The 18,818-nt window shown below is 38.8% G+C and overlaps 1 protein-coding gene across 2 annotated transcripts; it reads left to right on the top strand.

The window, feature by feature from the left end:
- The first annotated feature begins 2,535 nt into the window (after positions 1-2,535).
- On the top strand, positions 2,536-15,578 carry LOC100712588 (arachidonate 15-lipoxygenase B). Of its 2 annotated transcripts, none has more exons than XM_019357308.2 (15): positions 2,536-2,863; positions 3,088-3,238; positions 3,452-3,650; positions 3,812-3,893; positions 5,218-5,340; positions 5,429-5,532; positions 5,849-6,015; positions 6,178-6,321; positions 10,527-10,730; positions 10,934-11,020; positions 11,104-11,273; positions 12,677-12,798; positions 12,922-13,022; positions 14,354-14,524; positions 14,609-14,709. In XM_019357308.2, exons 2-15 carry the CDS (start codon positions 3,095-3,097, stop codon positions 14,609-14,611), a joined length of 1,821 nt encoding a protein of 606 aa, XP_019212853.1. In that variant the 5' UTR covers positions 2,536-2,863; positions 3,088-3,094; the 3' UTR covers positions 14,612-14,709. The 2 variants fall into 2 exon arrangements, with proteins under 2 accessions (XP_019212853.1, XP_019212852.1); XM_019357307.2 differs by having other exon boundaries at positions 2,537-2,863; positions 14,632-15,578.
- The last annotated feature ends 3,240 nt before the right edge of the window (positions 15,579-18,818 follow it).

Genomic DNA, 18,818 nt, shown 5'->3' with positions numbered 1-18,818 from the left:
ATTAAATAAATCTCTTAGTGTGTTAACACAGGTGGCTATGGACCTGGATCAACCGCCCACCACAAGCACAGCGGCAGGAGCAAAACTGATAGTTTAACATAATGGGAACCACACCCAGCAAGAATCAGCAGCTGTGGAACAGACAGCAGCGAGGAGAGAATTAGAGGAGAAATGAAAGTTTTAAGAGCACATAAAATTGGGTTGAAATTTGGGGCCAACGGACTTGTGGAGGTTGGGAAGGCGTCCAGAGCATCGCAACAAAAGGTGAAATAAAAACATGCACACAAGTGGAGAAATGTGAGAGAAAGGCACCTTTTAAAGAAATGCCTTGTTTGAAAAAAGCTAAGGCAGAGAGAAGCTTTGCTGGATCTGCAGCTTCACTGAACACACACAAAATTAACTTGCATAAAAATGCACACACACGCAATGAAAAGCAGCTTACACTCATGAACACGTGAAGATTTTTCAGCAAGGGTAAAGCAGGGAAACTTAAAATACACCTGTTGTTAAATGGTGAAGTTTATCCACTACTAACAAATAAACTCTCTGGGTTGCAGGACAACAACTTAAAAAAGAAAGAAAAGAAAGAGACTGGTATGACCAACCAGTGATGAAAAGAGTCAAATTGTGAGATGTTTTCTGCTGATTGAACAACACAAGTGATTACTGAAGGAAGGAAATTCTCTTTTGGGAGTTTAAACATGATCTTAAGAATTTAAACATGTACCTGGGTTGTCCTGTCAACTTGGTGGGCTATGAGTTGATTATATCGTAAGAGAAAAAAAAAGGGGGGGAGAAGGCTGACACAGGGCCTGCCCCGGTGTTTCTCCCCTCTCTTTGTAACACAGCCAACACAACATCATTTTCCTGTTCGTCTGTTTTTGTTTTTTGTTTTGTTTTTTCTCTTCATGCTTGATTACAGGCTGCTTTGCCGGCCCTGGAAGCCGAGGCTGACCTGGACTCCTGCTCTCCCCTCTACCATCTTCGACGTGACCCTGACCAAATGCTGCAGCAGCTGAACCCACAACAACAACAACCTGAAAATGTCAACAGTGCTGCGGGAAAGGGATCTCATGCAGCGGAGACGGAGAGCGCTAAACCTAAGGCCCGTTTCACTACACGGGGGAAAATTCCCAGACAGCTTCAGCTGACAGAGCTGTCACGAAACGCCCATTAAGCCCAGATGAAAAGTGAGGCCGAGCAACAGAATGCTGACCTTGATAACTCTGCATTAACACTGTGCAGGGCCTAATAATCCACATGGATCCACGCTTCTGATGGCCAATTCCTGCAAAAAGAAGTCCACTGCTTTTCAGTTGTGCAGTAGTCATGGTAATACAAAAAAAAAAACCTCCATCTATCATCTGGCGCCTTATTCTATCATTTTTGCTGAACCTCGATCTGAATGTTGTTGAAGTATAATTTAGTATAGTTTTACCACCCCAACAGTCACTGGCTTCATGTTTTGCATTACTTCACACTTTCACCTTCATATTTTTGTTCTTGAACTCTACTAGAGTAACTTTGCATGACTGATAGTTTAAAAGCTTTCTGATACTTGTCATCACTCCAACAGACATCACATAGGCTAAAACAGCTTTCTCCTCTCTGAAGTGACCTCTTTTGCCATTTTCCATTTGTCTAGATGTGGTGAGCCCACTGTACCTGTGGTTTGTCTTTGAGAACCAACAACAGGGTCTTCAGCTGCTCTTGCCCTTCTGTTTCAGCATCTTTCTCCCCTGATGACAACGAAGAGGCATTTCCTCCCACTCACTGCTTCTCCCTTTTTCTTTGTACACTCCAAATAAGGTTTAACATCAAAACTGTTTCTGAAACACACTCAAACAAGCCTGTCTCTCACCAAAGTAAATTGCAGCATCTTTTCTCAGAGAATCAGGCTGATCACCCCCTTTTTTTAACACAGTGGGTGATGAAATTGAGCCCACATCTCCACCTAGTTGACAGAGAAAGAGCTACAGTTTTATGTTGTACTGCATTTATCCTTCCTCTTGTGTTAGGGTCGGCACTGACCCATTTTAAATTTTAAATACATAAAAGAATCACATAAATTTGTTTATTGCATCAAGGCTTTTTGACTTTGTCAGGAACCTCTATTTCAGCAAAATAAAACAACAACAAAAATCTTTTCACTAAATTATAAAATGGTCTGGCTGAAATTATGACCTTTGTGTTGTTAGGGTCGGTTTCGACCCAGTATAATAATACAATTGTAAATCAATAATTAGAGCCAAAACTGAAATCATAAGTCCACTGTCAGCTGACACACTGACAGCCAGCTCATCTCCTAATCATGTGAGCTTCAGGCGATTCCCATTTTGCGTAGTTCTCCAGTATACCTGCACAAAAACAGAACAAACAAAGACGGGCATGTCCAGACATGTGAGGTGAATTTACTCATTTGAGTGGCCATTTAACTTCCAGAGTGCACATTTACAATTTGTAGCATGCAAAAATGAGAAGATTTACAGTGAGCTAAGTTCTGGAGTAGTACCTGATGATGTACATGGCGGGGCAGCTCCTGCAAATCCTCAAAATGACCCCTGGAATCACAAGGTTTGTTGTGTACAGAGTCAGTGACATCAAGACATGTTTTCAGCTATTTATGCCATTGTCACTAAAAAGAATCATCATTAATACGATGAACCTTGAAGGAAAAAAAAGACCAGAAATGCAAAAAATATTGATTTTCAGGTCCCACGGGTTAAACATTTTCCCACCAGAGTTAACGATTGCGTCTCATAGGACACTCCCATAAACTCTGTATAAAGACCAAACATCAGTGCTCACTTGTTACATCGGCAGAGTAATTCCTCAAGGGAACTTCTTGGTCTCATTAGCAGAGGTAAGATAGAATGCTTGGATAAGATAGAACATCTAATGTTACAACTAGACTACAGCTCACGATCATAGAAAAAAAGACATTTAAATCGATTTCAGATTTATATATAAAATATATATAAATATATTTATATTTTTTAATTTATTCTATATTTTCCATCAGCCTTTTCGTTGTGATATGACAGTATTATAAAGGTGAATGGTTATTACATTTTATCTATGTTCAAGAGTGAAAATGGTTGAGTATGAAGTGACCGTGTTCACTGGCAAACTGGACTTGGCCTCTACGTTTGACGATGTCTACATTAAACTGGTCGGCTCAGACGAGAGCCCCCGAACGCAAATCCCAAGGAAGTGGATACCATCTCTCAAAGACACAGTAAGTTTGAAATCCACATGCGTTTTTAATTGTGTCTCATCCATCCTCAACTTTGGCTAAATGAGATTAAATTATTGATTAAATACTGTGAAACTGAAACATACACTTTCATTTTTTCCATCTTCATAGTAACTGTACTCTAATTGTTGGAAGGTAACAACAAAGTTCTTATCATAAGCACCTAAAGCTGAGGTTTTTCTGTCATTACTGCAGGAGTCACACTTAAGTATATCCTGCCCAAAATCCCTTGGAAAGCTGGTGCTGGTAGAGTTACAGAAACAGAACAGGTTTTTTGAAGACTCTTGGCATCCTGCTAAGGTAGAAGTGAAATCCCCTGAGGGACACACCTACCACTTTCCCGTCTACCATTGGATCACTGACAATGAGGTGCACTACATCAGAGAGGGCACAGGTTTGTGGAAATGCTCTAGTCTGACATCCTGTATGCATTTCACTGACAGCAGAAGGTATAAAATAAAGAAAGAAAACAGCTGTAAATAACTGGATTGACAGAATTCAAATTAAATTGTGTTTTACAATAATTTAAAATCCACTGTTTTATTTGATTTTAAGCTCTCACAGTCTTTGAAGACAAATGTTCTGTTGACGGGTACAGTCGGGAGGAGGAGATTAAAAAGCAACAAAAAGTTTATTGGTAAGTAATCAGAGCTTGTGTTTTGACATTAGGATTCTAAAACTAAAGGGCCTGAAATACACGTCCATCTCTGCTCTGATTTATATTCATGACATACGATATAAACCAGGATTTGCTAAAATGTATTAAATGCATGCAATGCTACTTTTTTAGTAGGATATTAAATTATTAATTGACAATGTTTTGCCAATAGTGTACAACTATGGTGAATGTCAGAGGTACATTTGATTTGTTGATGGATTGTTTGGGGTTGGGAACAAATCCAAGCATGAGTTACTTTTCTTCTGGCTACCTCTCCTGCTGATGAGTGAACAGAGATGTCTTGTGAGGTGTCATACCTACTGTGGGTGTGGGTGAGCCTTAGGGACCAGGCCCTGCCCACTTCAACAGGGAGCCTATCCTGACTGCACATGAGAAGTATCAAAATAAATAATAAAATAAATAACTGAATGTTTTTCTTCTTTTCTTGAAGGTAAAAGTGATCATAACTGAGCTCTAACCAAACACAACAGCCTATTGACCAGTACCTGTTAAATCTGAGTATGACTTAGTTTAACGGTTGCACAGCAGAGGATGAAGACACCTCATATTTAATTTAGCATTAATATCGTTATAGTGCACACTGCCATACCATATTGTGCAACATATGTGTGTGTGTGTGTGTGTGTGTGTGTGTGTGTGTGTGTGTGTGTGTGTGTCTCAAATCAGCAATATGAGGATGGACCTGTCCATGTAGTGCTCTAAAGGTTAAACCTAAAATTTTTAAATGGAGCGTAGATCTGATTGGTAGCCAGTGTAGTGACTTTAAAACAGGAGTTAAACGAGTTCCTTTGTTTGAGTGAGTCAGTAGTCATGGTGCAGAGTTTTGAACAACCTGGAGACAGACTTGTTTAGACAAGTAAACAGACTGTTGTAGTTGTTGAGTCTTGTAGAAACATCTCAAACATCAACAATTGATCTAAGTTTTGAAATGTTTCTCAAGTGAAAAAAACAGGTTGTTACTATTTGAATTAGGTTTTGCTCAAAAAAGACAGATTAATCAAAAATAACACCTACATTTCTGAGGCTACACTCCTGTGAGGAACATAACACTGCAGTGTCCAGTGCAACAATCAAAGTTTCAGTTTTGTCTCGGTTTAGCTGTAAATAACTGTTGTTCAATGAGTATGAACAAATTCATGTAAGAAGTTATTGATGAATCACAGATTTGAGCATGAAATAATCATACACATGATTTATGCAGAGACTTGTGCAAACAAACTTCCCCGAATGAGGATCATCCTTACCCCTCCTCTCATCCATTTCATTCTCCATTTCTTCTCAGCTGGGATGTGTATGAAGAAGGGATTCCCCACTGCCTGAAGGCAGATGGTCTTACATCTCTGCCCTATGACATCTGCTTCTCTTTCACTAAGTATGCAGAGATAACCTACACTGCAACCACAGGGTGAGTCATATAAATGTATCTATTTATTTACACACCTATTGAAATTATTTAAAAGATCTGAAAATGTTTCTGTACTTTCCTTTTTCAGATTGATAGAACTGGAACTGATACAAATAGCAGAGTGTAAGAAAAATTTTACTTGCATAGAGGATATTAGCCGCCTGTCACATGTGCATCAATCAGTCACGTCAGGTAATGAACTATTGTTGTAAGATCATACCACACTTTATAGTGTATGCGTAATGGAATATAGTAAACTGCACAATATCACAATTTGTAGAATTTAAAGTTTAAGTCAGTTTTATTTTCCTGTTTCTAAAATGAGGGCAATACGAGCTGAGAAGGTAAAAGCCCAATGTTTTGAACCCAGTGAAATACAAAAATGTTCTTTTTCCAGACTTTGTTCAAAGTTATTGTAAGAAAGACTTTGTTTTATTTTTAGAATACGTCTGTAAAAACTGGAAGTCAGTTTTATTTTACGATGAAGTAAAATGATGTTTACTTTCAGATTATGTTCAGAAACATTGGAAGGACGATGCTTTCTTTGGCTACCAGTTTCTAAATGGCGTCAACCCCATATTGATCCGACGCTGTACAGCACTGCCAGACAACTTTGGTGTCACTGATGAAATGGTTTTTTCCAATGGTCAACATAATTTGGCAGAGGAAATGAAGGTGATTGTTTAATTCGTATCAAATAAAGTTGACTGAAACATCTAATCTGCATGTTTAGTGAATGATTCCACTGATTCATTCACTTTGCAAATGTAATGTGAAGACTGCATGCAAAGGGACAAAAAAACAAACATTTCTCTATCTTTATGAAACTTTAAACAGAAGGGCAACATCTTCCTGTGTGACTACAAGCTTTTGGATGGAGTGCAGGCAAACACCATCAATGGGAAGCAACAGTTCTTGATGGCTCCACTTGTTCTGCTCCAGAAAACTAATGATGATAAGCTGATGCCAATTGCTATTCAGGTAAGTTTGAGTGAAAAATGTGACCTCATCAGCAGGTTAGTGATAAAAACTGTCAGAATAATTTTTCTGCTTCTACCATTCAGACAGTTAATTCATCCACTTGAGCTTCAAACATTCCACCCACTGAAATGAATTGTTTGTTTGTGTGCGTGTTTGAGTTATATATCATGGTAAAACACGCTTCAGAGAACAGTAACTGATAAATGATCACATCTGTTAAGCAACATATAATGAGCTGTTTGCTTTGCAATAATCATGCCAATAACCCTGAGGGGGGATCAGCATATAGTGGAAAGATATACAAAATAAACTTTAAACTACCAGATTATTAATTCAGTTCATGAAATGATTTGCGAAATGTTTTTCTTCTTCCGAATGAACTCTTCAGAGCCTAGATTATGCACGGTTTTGAACATGGGTATGGACAGTTGGAGACCTGATGGATGAATAGTCACTACTTTTATACTTACAAGTCCACTACCTTGGGTCTATCTGTAATTGGTGCATTGTAATGTAAATTCTTTCTAGGGCAGTTCACACATTTGCAAAAAACAGGTAGGCACGTTGACATCTGCTAAGACCTTTGCACTCACTGTTTCATGACAAAATTTTCAGTTGGACCCAAGCAGACCTTAGTGGACTTGCAAATTTGGAAAGTGTGATCCGACTGGGATAATAATTTCATATCATGAATTCCCAAAATCATAATACCTTTGCCCTTGGTTTTATCATTTTTTCATGGATTGTTCAAATTTGGAACTGTTTTCTTTCTACTTACCGGCAATGTTCCCTCTAAGCTGCGCACGTGCGCAGTTGCGCACTGCTGGCACGGTCTCTGCGCACAAAAAATCTGCGATGCGCACAAAAAAAAATCTAACCTGAATTGAAATGAAAGTAAATACGTTAACAATTCTGTTTTGCAGTGTTAGTCAGTAAGTGACTGGCTGCTCCAGTATGGGATTAGAACAATGCCACCTTATCCCATAGTCCAGCCAATAATGCGATTCATATTCGTATATACACAGCCAATCAACGTCGTTGACAGGCTATGACAGCGTCCTTATGTGCCGACACCGGTGTTTTAGCTAGCAAAGCGGCGTGGCTGATGAGGAGTGAAGCCACGTTAATGACAACGTGTACAACCACTGGAGATGTAAGCAGGACAGACGGAACAATTGACAGAAAAAGTGTGGACTTTATACCAGTTTTTAAATTGTGTTGATAGGCCACGTAAAACCAGAGTTATGATAAAAATATATGCAATGTTTGGTTTTCTTTCTGAATACTATCGTTATTTATATTTACTGCGGGAAGAAACGGTAAAAACGGCATTTTATAAGGAAAGCGCTCGAAACCACTGTCCGCCTGTGAGAAAAGCCAAAACCAAAAAAACCCCCCACCCTTTCCTATTGGTCGAAAAATGTACCATGTCGACCAATCAGAAAATGATATAGCAACATGGCATTTAGTTGTTTAGGGAGGGGGACGTTTTAGGAGTGACGGCGGTGTTTTGAGATGTGAGAGATTTGCGGCGTTTAGCGCAAATCTTGTGTAGTTAGTGTGTAGTGTAGTCAATAGGTTTGTTGTGTGTGTCAGAACAATGAGGCAACTACTGAATGTAACAGGTGTTACCCAGACCACAGACTCATAATACAAGTCAGAGCTTTATAAAAAAAAATTAAAATAGAAAGTTGTGTTTTCAAAATTGGAGTTCAAGTTATTTTTACTTCCAATGGTGTTAATATACTTCACAGGTCATGAACAAGATTTTTTTTTAAATTTTCATTGTAAGTGGGCTAAAGCAGTTAATTAAAAGTAGTCTAACATAAATGTAAATGTTTTAATTTGATTATTTTAATAAACCATGTAACTTGGATGGATATGATGATGGCATGACCACAGTGCACACGTCTGCTGTTGCTCACAGTGGTCCAAAGGATCGCTCAGGGAGTTTGTGTGTTCGCTCAGACACATGAAAAATTAGAGGGAACATTGCTTACCGGTACTTATTTTTCTCTCTTAATCCAAATAACTAAGGGAGGATTCAGGGTCACCTGATCCAGCCCTAACTATATGCTTTAGCAAAAAGGAAAGTTTTAAGCCCACCATATATTTGGGACCATGAGGCCCACCTGATTATAAGGCGCACTGTCGATGAACGGGTCTGTTTTCATACATAAGGCGCACCAGATTATAAGGTGCATTAAGCGAAACAAAACAGATAAGTCAAACTTTACTCAACTCATTCTTCTTGCTTCCTCCACTTCCGTACCATTGATTCATTAATGTTGAATTCTCTCACAGCTGCTCTCTTCCCATGTTGTTGCAGTATATTAATGACTACCCTCGTATTGTAGATGGATTATGTCAGTGTCACGGTCCTGGGTTGGTTCGACCCAGCATTTTGAGTTCCTTAGGTTTTGGTTTATCTTTGCATTATGGATTAGTTCTTATTCTTTGGTGATACTGTTTTGATTATAATTATATCCTGATTCTTTAGCCGTCCGATGATGATGATGATGATTATTTCTGGTTTAGGTTTTGTTATCTTGTCCTCATGTTTAGTTTAGGTTGCCTGTGCTTAGTCTCCTCTGTCCGTATGTCCCTCTGTCTGTCCATGATGTCATTATGCTTGCTTATAAGTCTGCATCTGTGTCTCTGTCTGTCATGTGCTTCCTGTTTTATTTTGTAGGTCCGTGTCCTATGTCAGTGCGTTCAGCTTTGTGCTCTCCCTGTCTCGTCAGTGTAACCAGCGTCAGCCGTGTCTCCCAGCTGTTTCCTCTTCGTTCCGTTCACCTCTTGTATTTAGTGTCTGTGTCTTCCCCTACTCGGTGTCGCGTCATTAACGTCTGTTCACCCTCGCTTCCTCTGTGTGTTCTGTTCACCAGCCTGTCAACCTGCCTAGTTATTCGGTTTCCCCAGTTTAGTTAGTGTTTTCCTGTTCTGCTTCTTACCAGCAATAAAGCTGTGTATTTTGAGTTACTTCTGCCTCCGTGAGTCCTGCATCTTGGGTCCTTCCTCTCTGCCTGCCTGCACACAGCCGAGACATGACAGTTAGTTGTTCTCCTGACTGAAGTTTGGTCCGTTTACGGCATCCTGCCATGCGATTGCATTTGTCCCTAACCATCGGGAACCCTCCCGGTAACTTTTATTGAGTGGAAAAAAGTTAGCATTCATCCTCCAGCTTCACTGTGTTTATGTTATGATAACATAGCTGTGTCGCTAGCAATCACGTAGCACATCATTACCAGCTAGTCCAACTTCAGAAACCCCACAGAAGTCACTGTCGTTTAGTTTTCTGTCTTTATTTATGTTGGAAGTGTTAGCAGAGCTGTAAGCTTTAATTTTTTCAGAACTCTCTCAGTCAGAACATGGTATGTCATAGTTAGCTCGCTGGTTTCCAGTGGAAACTAGCGAGCTAACTTCCTGCTAACTTCTAACTCCTTTAAATGTAATAAATTCTGTTTTTATGGATTCCTGGATGTTGATTGTTACACCTGGTAAAGCAGCAGCGCTGACCATTTTATTAAAGATGAAAGAATTTATACAGTTTTTAACTCTCAGTGATGCTGCAGTGTTCGTTTGACTTTGGGACCTGAAGCGAATGGAGTTTTGGACCCAGATTACGCCGCGAGGCTCCTAACTACAGTAGCCGTAATGCTCTGATAATCCATCAAGTGGTGCGGCTTTGTAGCTTACCAAAGTTGTACTTAAACATTTTTAAGAGATTTTTGTACCACATAAAATTGGTTCGAGGTCAGTAAGCACAACCAGAATTCATACATAAGGCGCACAAGATTATAAGGCGCACTGACGATTTTTGAGAAAAAGAAGGATTTTAAGTGTGCGATTTTTCCTCTTGCTGTATTTCACAAGAATAATACATTATAATAGAATAGTCAGAAGCATCAGCAGAACACAACAGCGAGTACAAAGATATCTTTTGGTGACACCCCCTTTTAACCTTGAAATTTTTTACTGAAATAAGATACACTTAATAATCATTCCAGACAAGTCTTCTTGTTGCCCAGATATCCACTTTCAAACAAAAACTCTCAAAACATTCATTCATATATGACATTTGGGCATAAAACAAACTGTAAATAAGCAACATTTAACTTAAACACCTTTGATGGTTATTGGTCAGTATTGATAACAGATCAAAGGCGGTAAATTTAAAAAACATGTTGTTTCTCCTACTGCAGCTGAAGCAGAAACCAGCAGAGGACAACCCGATCTTTCTTCCTACTGATTCAGAATACGACTGGTTGTTGGCCAAGATCTTTGTGAGAAGTGCAAACTTCAACCTTTATGAACTTAATGCTCACCTGCTGCGCACTCACCTGCTGGCTGAGGTTTTTGCAATGTCAGTGTTCCGTAACTTGCCCATGGTTCACCCTCTGTACAAGGTAACTGTATAAGACTTTATAAGATTTTACACACAGCTAATTTTTAGAACGATTTAAGACATTTGATGTTAATATAAGTTGTTTATTTTCTTCTTTGTTGTACATCAGTGAAAAAGCAAACACAACAAACACATCAGTGTAAAACATCAAATAAGAAAGCAAAAAGTAATTCTTTTAATAATCATTTTCTTTTGTTCCACTAGCTCCTCATACCTCACACTCGCTACACTCTAAACATCAACTTCTTAGCTCGGAAACTGCTAATATCTAAGAATGGATTTTTCAGTCAGGTATGAAAAGACCAACCAACCAAAAAACCTTTTTTTTTAATCATCTCAAGTATTTGTCTGTCACTGAGATTTGACTGTTCTAGTTTACAGCTTCTGGTGGAGAGGGTGTTTTCACAATCCTGAAGAAATCGCTGTCCTCGCTGACCTACAGCTCCCTCTGTATCCCCGATGATATTGCAGAGCGTGGGCTGAAAGATGTGCCAAACTTCCACTACAGGGATGATGGACTGAAGCTCTGGGACATCATACACAGGTTCTATTGCCACTTTGTCTGACAACAAACAATATGACAAATTAAACTATCATCATCAGTTTTTAAAGTTCCGTTCAAGATCATGCTCCAGACCCTCGTAAGGCCTTGGATTTTGTTCCAAGTCAGACTTCTTAATGTGGGTTTTTTGTTTTGTTTTTTTTAATGAGTAAAGGTTTGCCGTCATTGGAATTTAAGAATTTCGAAGCTAAGACAAAAGTAAAAACATCCACACATTCATGTTGCAGTTCTGGCTTCCTGCCTCTCCTATTACCCACTCCTCTAATACCACTGTTTACCTCTCAGTAGTTACTAATACAGGGGGTAATGTGACATTAACACAGTCCAAGTTAGTGGATGAATGGTACTTTAGCCAAGAGAAGACATTTGTGCCCTGCATGGGAAGGGAGTAACCTATTCTACATTATTTAAAAATAAGTCACAGTATTTAACACTATTTGAGTGTGTGATGCTTTTTCATCTTGCTCATGTAAGGCACAGATAAATATGTTGTTATTCTAAATATTTATATAACTAACAGTAGACCTTGGGTTTGATGTTTAAATGGAATAACATTGTATGGCCAGTGACAGTCACCAAAAATATTACATATTACATGTATTGATTTCTTTGGTCAGTAATTTACGATCTCAATTCTAATACACTTTGTCCTCTACTGGATTTACTTGGCTGTTGATCTAACTTTTAATATCATTTAAGCTCAAACTGGTGTCCTCATAGTGTTTCATTTATTCTTCTTATAATCTTGCTCTCTCACATAGGATTAACAGCCACAAAATATTTAAAAGTAAAAATAATGTTCTACTTAAAACTTTGCAATACTTGTCATAAGGTTCATGCTGACGGCCATCAAAAATGTCAGATTGTCTGTTAAACTATATGTCTGTGAGAGTTGAGGGCTATACTTATAATTCTTAATATTGCTTTCACAAAGGGATGATGGAATGAACTTAGAATACAAAACTCTAAAGATTGTCCCGCCTGTTAAAGAGAGGACAGGGTACATACAGACACATATACAGCGTTTTGAAAAGTCTTTGCCTTCTTCTTTAATTTCTAGTTGTTTGCATATTTTTCACACTCAAATATTTCACATGAAGTGAAAAAGTCCTGTGTGCCTTATGTATACATGTAACTATTGTTTTACGCTTTTTGACGCAGACTCCCAACATCTCTGATCTTTCCTGACTCTTACTCCCTCCACACCTCACAATGGTTAAGAAATGAAGAAAGCACATTATTTAAAAAAGAAGCATAATGATTGATAAAGTGGAAATAAGTTTAATGTATATTTTTGATAATAATACGTTATGCATTATAGGTGTTTAAATATTGTATTATAAACATCTAATGTGTTTGACTGACTGTGTTTTTGTTTGTTAAAGATTTGTGAAGGGCACACTCAGCTTCTACTACAAGACTGACGTTGAGGTCGAGCAAGACTCTGAACTGCAGGCCTGGATTAAGGACATTTTTCAATATGGATTCCTTTCACTAGAAAGCACTGGTGAGCTCTTAATAAAGTGTCAGTTTTCATGATGATAATCTGTAAATTGTACATTAACGTATTCCATCTTAAAGTTACTTTCTGTGTATTGATGTGATTCAGTTTATTCTTTATGATCATCAGGAATTCCACAAAAATTCACCACTGTGGATGAGATGGTCAAGTTTGTCACCATGGTGATCTTCACTTGCTCTGCTCAGCACTCAGCTGTCAACTCTGGACAGGTGAAGCCTTCTATTTTACCCAGATTACCAATCTAGTGTTCTGATCAAATTCTGTAATGTTCTCTCAGGTACAAGAAAAAGGTGCAGGATGCATCGTCTTCTTGTAGCTGATCCCTGTAGGACTGGCCACTGTGTCTCATTTGCCTCCATGTCACCCCGTCCCTCACATCCTTCAGTTAAGCAATTTGGAGACAGTTAGAATACACTCAGTTCTAATTGTGTCTCTCCTGCAGGAATGGATCTGTTATGAACAGACAAACTGTGCTAAAATCTGAGCGTTATCAAGACACTAAAAAAAACCCCATAAGCAATAATGTTTAATGCTGTCTGTGATCATAATACCTCGTTAACAGCCATGCAAACCCATTGCCCTGGTTGCTTTTACAAAAAATCTAGTGTGACATGTCTTTGGTCGCTGTAGAAAACAAATGCTGTAGGAAATAAAGGCTTTGATAACTTTGCATCAAATGTCATTATATGTTTCCACCTTAGTCAGTGAAATCAGAATGTCACCTGTAAGCTAGCTTTGGGAAGCGAAATACTCAACAAAACACCTGAGCGTATGTCACCTAATCTCTGAAGTGTTGCATGCATGCTCTCCCATCAGACTCTAGTAATAAGTGATAGCATCAGTCAACACGCCATCAGGCTCAGCATGCTCATAAAGGCAGCTGTAAACCTTTGAACAGGTGGTCAGGACGTTAATTCCAGCCTCGCTTGCTCTCTTTGAAGCAGGGACGAGTGATTCTTCTATTTGCTTTGACCTCGAATAGTTACTGAACTTATTTGCTTAGTGAGTCTCCCCTCTGCTTGGCCAATAGCTCAGAACACAATTCATTACAAAAAAACAAACTTATCATACATGCATCCCAGTCAGTCTTTTACATCTTCATCTTCTCTGTGCTAATGTATTTATATTAGCCTAACCATAGCTCTGTAGTCACCAGGTAATACATTATATGTCAACTAGCCAACTTTATTACAGCTTTCTGACTTAGCTTTTCATCTTCAGTCACATCAAGGTTTTATCAGTGCTATATGTTTTAGTTTTGCAGAAATACCTTGGTAAGAACATGGTACATCATCCTTCAATGGAAACTAGTTAGCTTCCTGCTAATGTCTAACTGAGCTAAACCTCATAAACCCTCGTACATGGATACCTGATTTTAAGCTTTATTTTAGCTTCTGGGAAAACAGAAGGAATTTGGAACATAAACACTAAGAACTGCATTGATTGTTGACCTGAAGGAGCCTTTTTTTCCCCTTGGATACAATAATGGTGTCAGCCTGTAAAGATTATTAATGACTTATCGATTAATTCTTCAATGCAGTATGATTTTGGTGCCTGGATGCCCAACAGTCCTACCTCCTTGCAGCTTCCTCCACCAACAAAAAAGGGGATAGCAACTGAGAAAACAATGCTGGACTGCTTCCCCAGTGTTAACACAACAGTGCATGGCTTGGCTGTGATGTGGCTACTCAGCAAGCAGTCCTCTGACCGTGTAAGTGTGTTGCAAAAAGCTCTTGAAAAATACAAGACTGTACATTAACAATCTCAAAATGTGAAAAAAATATTTAAATGTCAGTGATGTCATACCAATCTTGTTAGGTCCTTATTGGCCAGTACCCAGAGATGCGTTTCACTGAGGAGTTTCCTCTCCAGAAGATAAAGGAATTTCAGGAAGAGCTCAAAAAGCTGAGTGCAGACATCAAGACCAGAAACTCAAGTTTGGACCTGCCATATATATACTTGGATCCAGATGTGGTCGAAAACAGTGTGTCCCTGTGAATATTAGAATGCAGCTCCTCCTTCTTCTTCAGATTCAGATTAATAAAAAGAAGCAAAGAGGAAAGCATGTGGTCTGAATCATAACTAGTTCTGATGATTTATCTTTTGTTATTAGTCATCATTTTTAATCTACTTTTTTAGTTTATCAGTAAGTACAAGGAAAGGGAATAGACCCAGAAGTTTTTGAGTGAATATGGTCTGCTTTGGTGTGGGGTTTTTTTTAATTTGTCTTAAAACATGAATTAATCTTCTTTTTTATTTTGCTTGATTACTATTGTAGCATCTCTTTCATCTTTAGAAAGGGGGCGCATGGAAAAGCTTGTGGTCTGATTTATAATTGATTCTAATGATTGAATTTGTCTTTTACAATGTAAATACAATTTAAATCTCAGTTTTTTTTTTAATGAGAAAGGAAATAGGTGAGGTTCTTGAATATTCTTTTCTTTTTTTGTCTGTGTAAATTAATTGATCTGTTTTTTTTCTTTTTACACTGTGTTGTGTGCTTAGTGTTAGTAGCTTTCACTAACTGCTGAGTTCATCTACTGTGAATGCTGATATTAAAAAACGAGTCAAACAAATATTTTAATTCTTTCAAACAGGAAAATGAATCATTTATTGTACTCTATTTTGGCAAAGCTACACACAGACACTCTGAGCCACCAGTGTCTATAATACGTTCCTTCATTTAATCACCTTAATTATTTTATTGTACTGATGAGAAAAAAAACTGTCTTTCTGCCACATTGTGATCATGTTGAAACATTAAAATTTAAAACTTAAAGCACTGTGTTTTCCTTTTCTGTGATTTCAACTCTGAGTGGGTCCTTTCTTATTTCTCTAACAGTTTAGTGAGCTTTTATTATATAAGTGGTGGTTTCTCCTCCGTCTGAGCAATAAACAGTGTAGACGATGTACTGTTTAATCATAGAATTATGGCTATTCCCAAGATTTTCTTTTTTGTTTGTTTGTTTTTGTACATCAAGATGGACTGCTAAGTTAGATAGCCTTATCAATCTGCATCACAGATTCCTGTTAAGTAACATCCAAATAAAATACTACAGCTAGAGCCTACAGCTCATGATAGGATCCATACACGAGCTCTTCATGAAGTTTTTTTGTGAAGTGAGTTCTCGAGTTTTCCCAGCTTTTTTCTTTAGTTTTCCTTTAATATTTAGCGAGTTATGTTTCTTTTTTTCCTTAACCTCCTAAGACCCGAACTCTTCCATGGCATGCATTTTTAATTTCTCTTTGATATTTGGGCATATTGGGACCCGATGAATGTAAAAACAAAGAATTACCAGATTTGATTTTTTTTTTTTTTTACCAGATTTTTGTTTCTAAGAAAAATGAGAGCCACATATCAGGATATTCATATAAAATTTTGATAGAACAGTGCATGCCCTCGTAAGTGGACATCAGGCCCTTGTCGAGCAAAATTTTGTATTTTGGTCTAGACCAGGGGTCAGCAACCCTTAACACCCAAAGAGCTGTTTGGACCCAGTTTCCACGGAAAAGAAAACACTGGGAGCCGCAAATACTTTTTGACATCTAAAATGAAGATAACACTGTATATATTGTTTTTTTACCTTTATGCTTTGTGTGAACAACAAAAGTGTGTTGCTTATGAAATACATGAAGTGCTACAGAGAAAATTTTATTTTATTTATGTAATGAACACATTTTGAACTCTTAAAAAATATAACAAAAAGGAAAGACACCCAGGTGAAGGTCTCTTTTCAATGAAGCTGAAGCTGAACTTAAACGAAAACTGTAGTGAGCCGTCATCCTTATATCACCTTTGGGATTTCGCAGCCTGTAGTGGAGCCTTGACCTGAATTTTAAAAATAATTGGAAAAAATCACTATGCTGCTGAAAATAAATATTTTGCAAAATATCTGCATAAATATTTATTTTACGTGGTTAATATGTGCGGCAGGGCGTGGTCTGCAGTGCCGCTGCAGGGGAGGCGGACGCACATGAGCGGCATCTGCAATCAAGCCTCGCCGGCTTAAAGTCTGTGCTCTCTCTGCTGTCGTGTTGGTGTGTGTCGGGCTGTGAGCTGCAAAACTACAGCTGGCTGTGTGGGTACACAAACCATGTGTGAAAAGTGGTCAATAAAGAAAAAAGCATGTTCATGCAAACATCGTTGGGTCTGCCGTGGTATGTTTACAATGGGACATCTATCAATCAATCTTTATTTATAAAGCACTTTTCATACAAAAAAAAAACTGTAAACCCCCCCCCCCCCCCCCACACACACACACACACACACAAACTTAAAGAGTAAAATCGGGCTGGGTACGCATTAGCCAAGTGAGGAAACACTATCACAGGGAGCCGTCTGCACCGGGAGCCAGTCACAGACCGCAGCCTCCGGGCTGGGCACGCAGCAGGAGGGAGGCAAAGAAGCCCCCCAGCCAGGCTGAGAAGACCCACAGAGCCCCAGCAGCCACGGTCGATCACAGGATAGAATAAATAAGCATAAAATAAATAAACGTTAGTTAAAAGCTAAATTAAAAAGGTGGGTCTTGAGCCTGTTTTTAAAAACATGTACGTTCTCTGCGGCCCTGAGCTCCTCCGGCAGGCTGTTCCACAGTCGAGGACCATACCACTGAAAAGCTCCCTCTCCGTGAGTATGTGTCCTGACTTTAGGGACAATCAAAAGGCCAGTACCAGAGGACCTCAGGGTCCGCGAGGGTTCGTATGGTAAAAGCAGATCTGAAAGATAAGAAGGCCCAAGACCATTAAGACATTTAAAAACCAATAAAAGAACTTTAAAATCGATCCTGAAACACACGGGGAGCCAATGCAGCGATTGTAAAACCGGTGTAATGTGGGCCCGCCCTCTGGTCTTCGTCAGCACATGAGCTGCAGAGTTTTGCAAAAGTTGCAAAGGTGAAATATTCTTTTTGGGGAGACCAGAGAGCAGGGCATTACAGTAATCAATGCGACTGGTAATAAAAGCATGCATCAGCATCTCCGTGTTGGCCCGAGAGAGAATAGGGTGGACTCTGGCTATATTTTTTAGATGATAAAATCCAATTTTGGTTACGTGTTTAATATGTGGGATAAAACCAAGCTGAGAGTCAAAAATAACACCCAAGTTTTTCACTTGTAGTGAAGGGCATAGTGAAAATGCCTGTAATTTAGACAAGCGTTTCTCTCTCTGAGCCTCAGGACCGATGATTAAAACTTCAGTCTTGTCCTGGTTAAGCTGTAAAAAGTTTTCTGCCATCCAAGATTTTATATCTAGAATACAGTTAAAAAGGGCATCCATTGGTCTGGTGTCATCAGGAGACACGGAGATGTACAGCTGAGTGTCATCAGAGTAACTGTGGAAGTTCACTCCATGCCTCCTGATGACACCGCCAAGAGGGAGCATATACAAATTAAAAAGTACAGGGCCTAAAACCGACCCTTGAGGCACACCACATGTCATTTTATGGATCTTAGAGGAGCATGTATCCATACTCACCATAAAAGTTCTGTCTGAGAGATAGGAAGTGAACCAGTTGTGTACAGCACCAGAGAGGCCCACCATGTGTTTCAGTCTGTTTAAAAGAATAGCGTGGTCTACTGTATCAAAGGCTGCGCTTAGATCCAGTAGCACCAGTACTGAGAGCTTTTGGGCGTCCCAGTTACATCTAAGATCATTTAAAACCTTTAGGAGAGCGGTCTCTGTGCTGTGGTTCACCCTAAATCCAGACTGAAATATCTCTAGGATCTGTTTATCAATCAAAAAATCATTAATCTGAGTAAAAACAAGTTTTTCTAAAATTTTACTTAAAAATGGTAAGTTGGATACAGGTCTGTAGTTATTAAAATTATTGCAATCCAAATTGCTCTTCTTCAGAAGGGGCCTCACCACCGCCGTTTTAAAGGCAGCAGGGAAGACACCCAACTGAAGAGAGCAATTCATCATGTATAAAAGCTCAACTTCAAAAAATCCATAAAGTGTTTTAAAAAGTGAAGAGGGGATTGGATCTAAAAGACATGTGGTGGGTCTC

Source organism: Oreochromis niloticus, linkage group LG23, assembly GCF_001858045.2.
Source record: "Oreochromis niloticus isolate F11D_XX linkage group LG23, O_niloticus_UMD_NMBU, whole genome shotgun sequence".
In the NCBI taxonomy this organism is placed as follows: domain Eukaryota; kingdom Metazoa; phylum Chordata; class Actinopteri; order Cichliformes; family Cichlidae; genus Oreochromis; species Oreochromis niloticus.
This window is presented reverse-complemented; position numbering and strand designations above follow the sequence as displayed.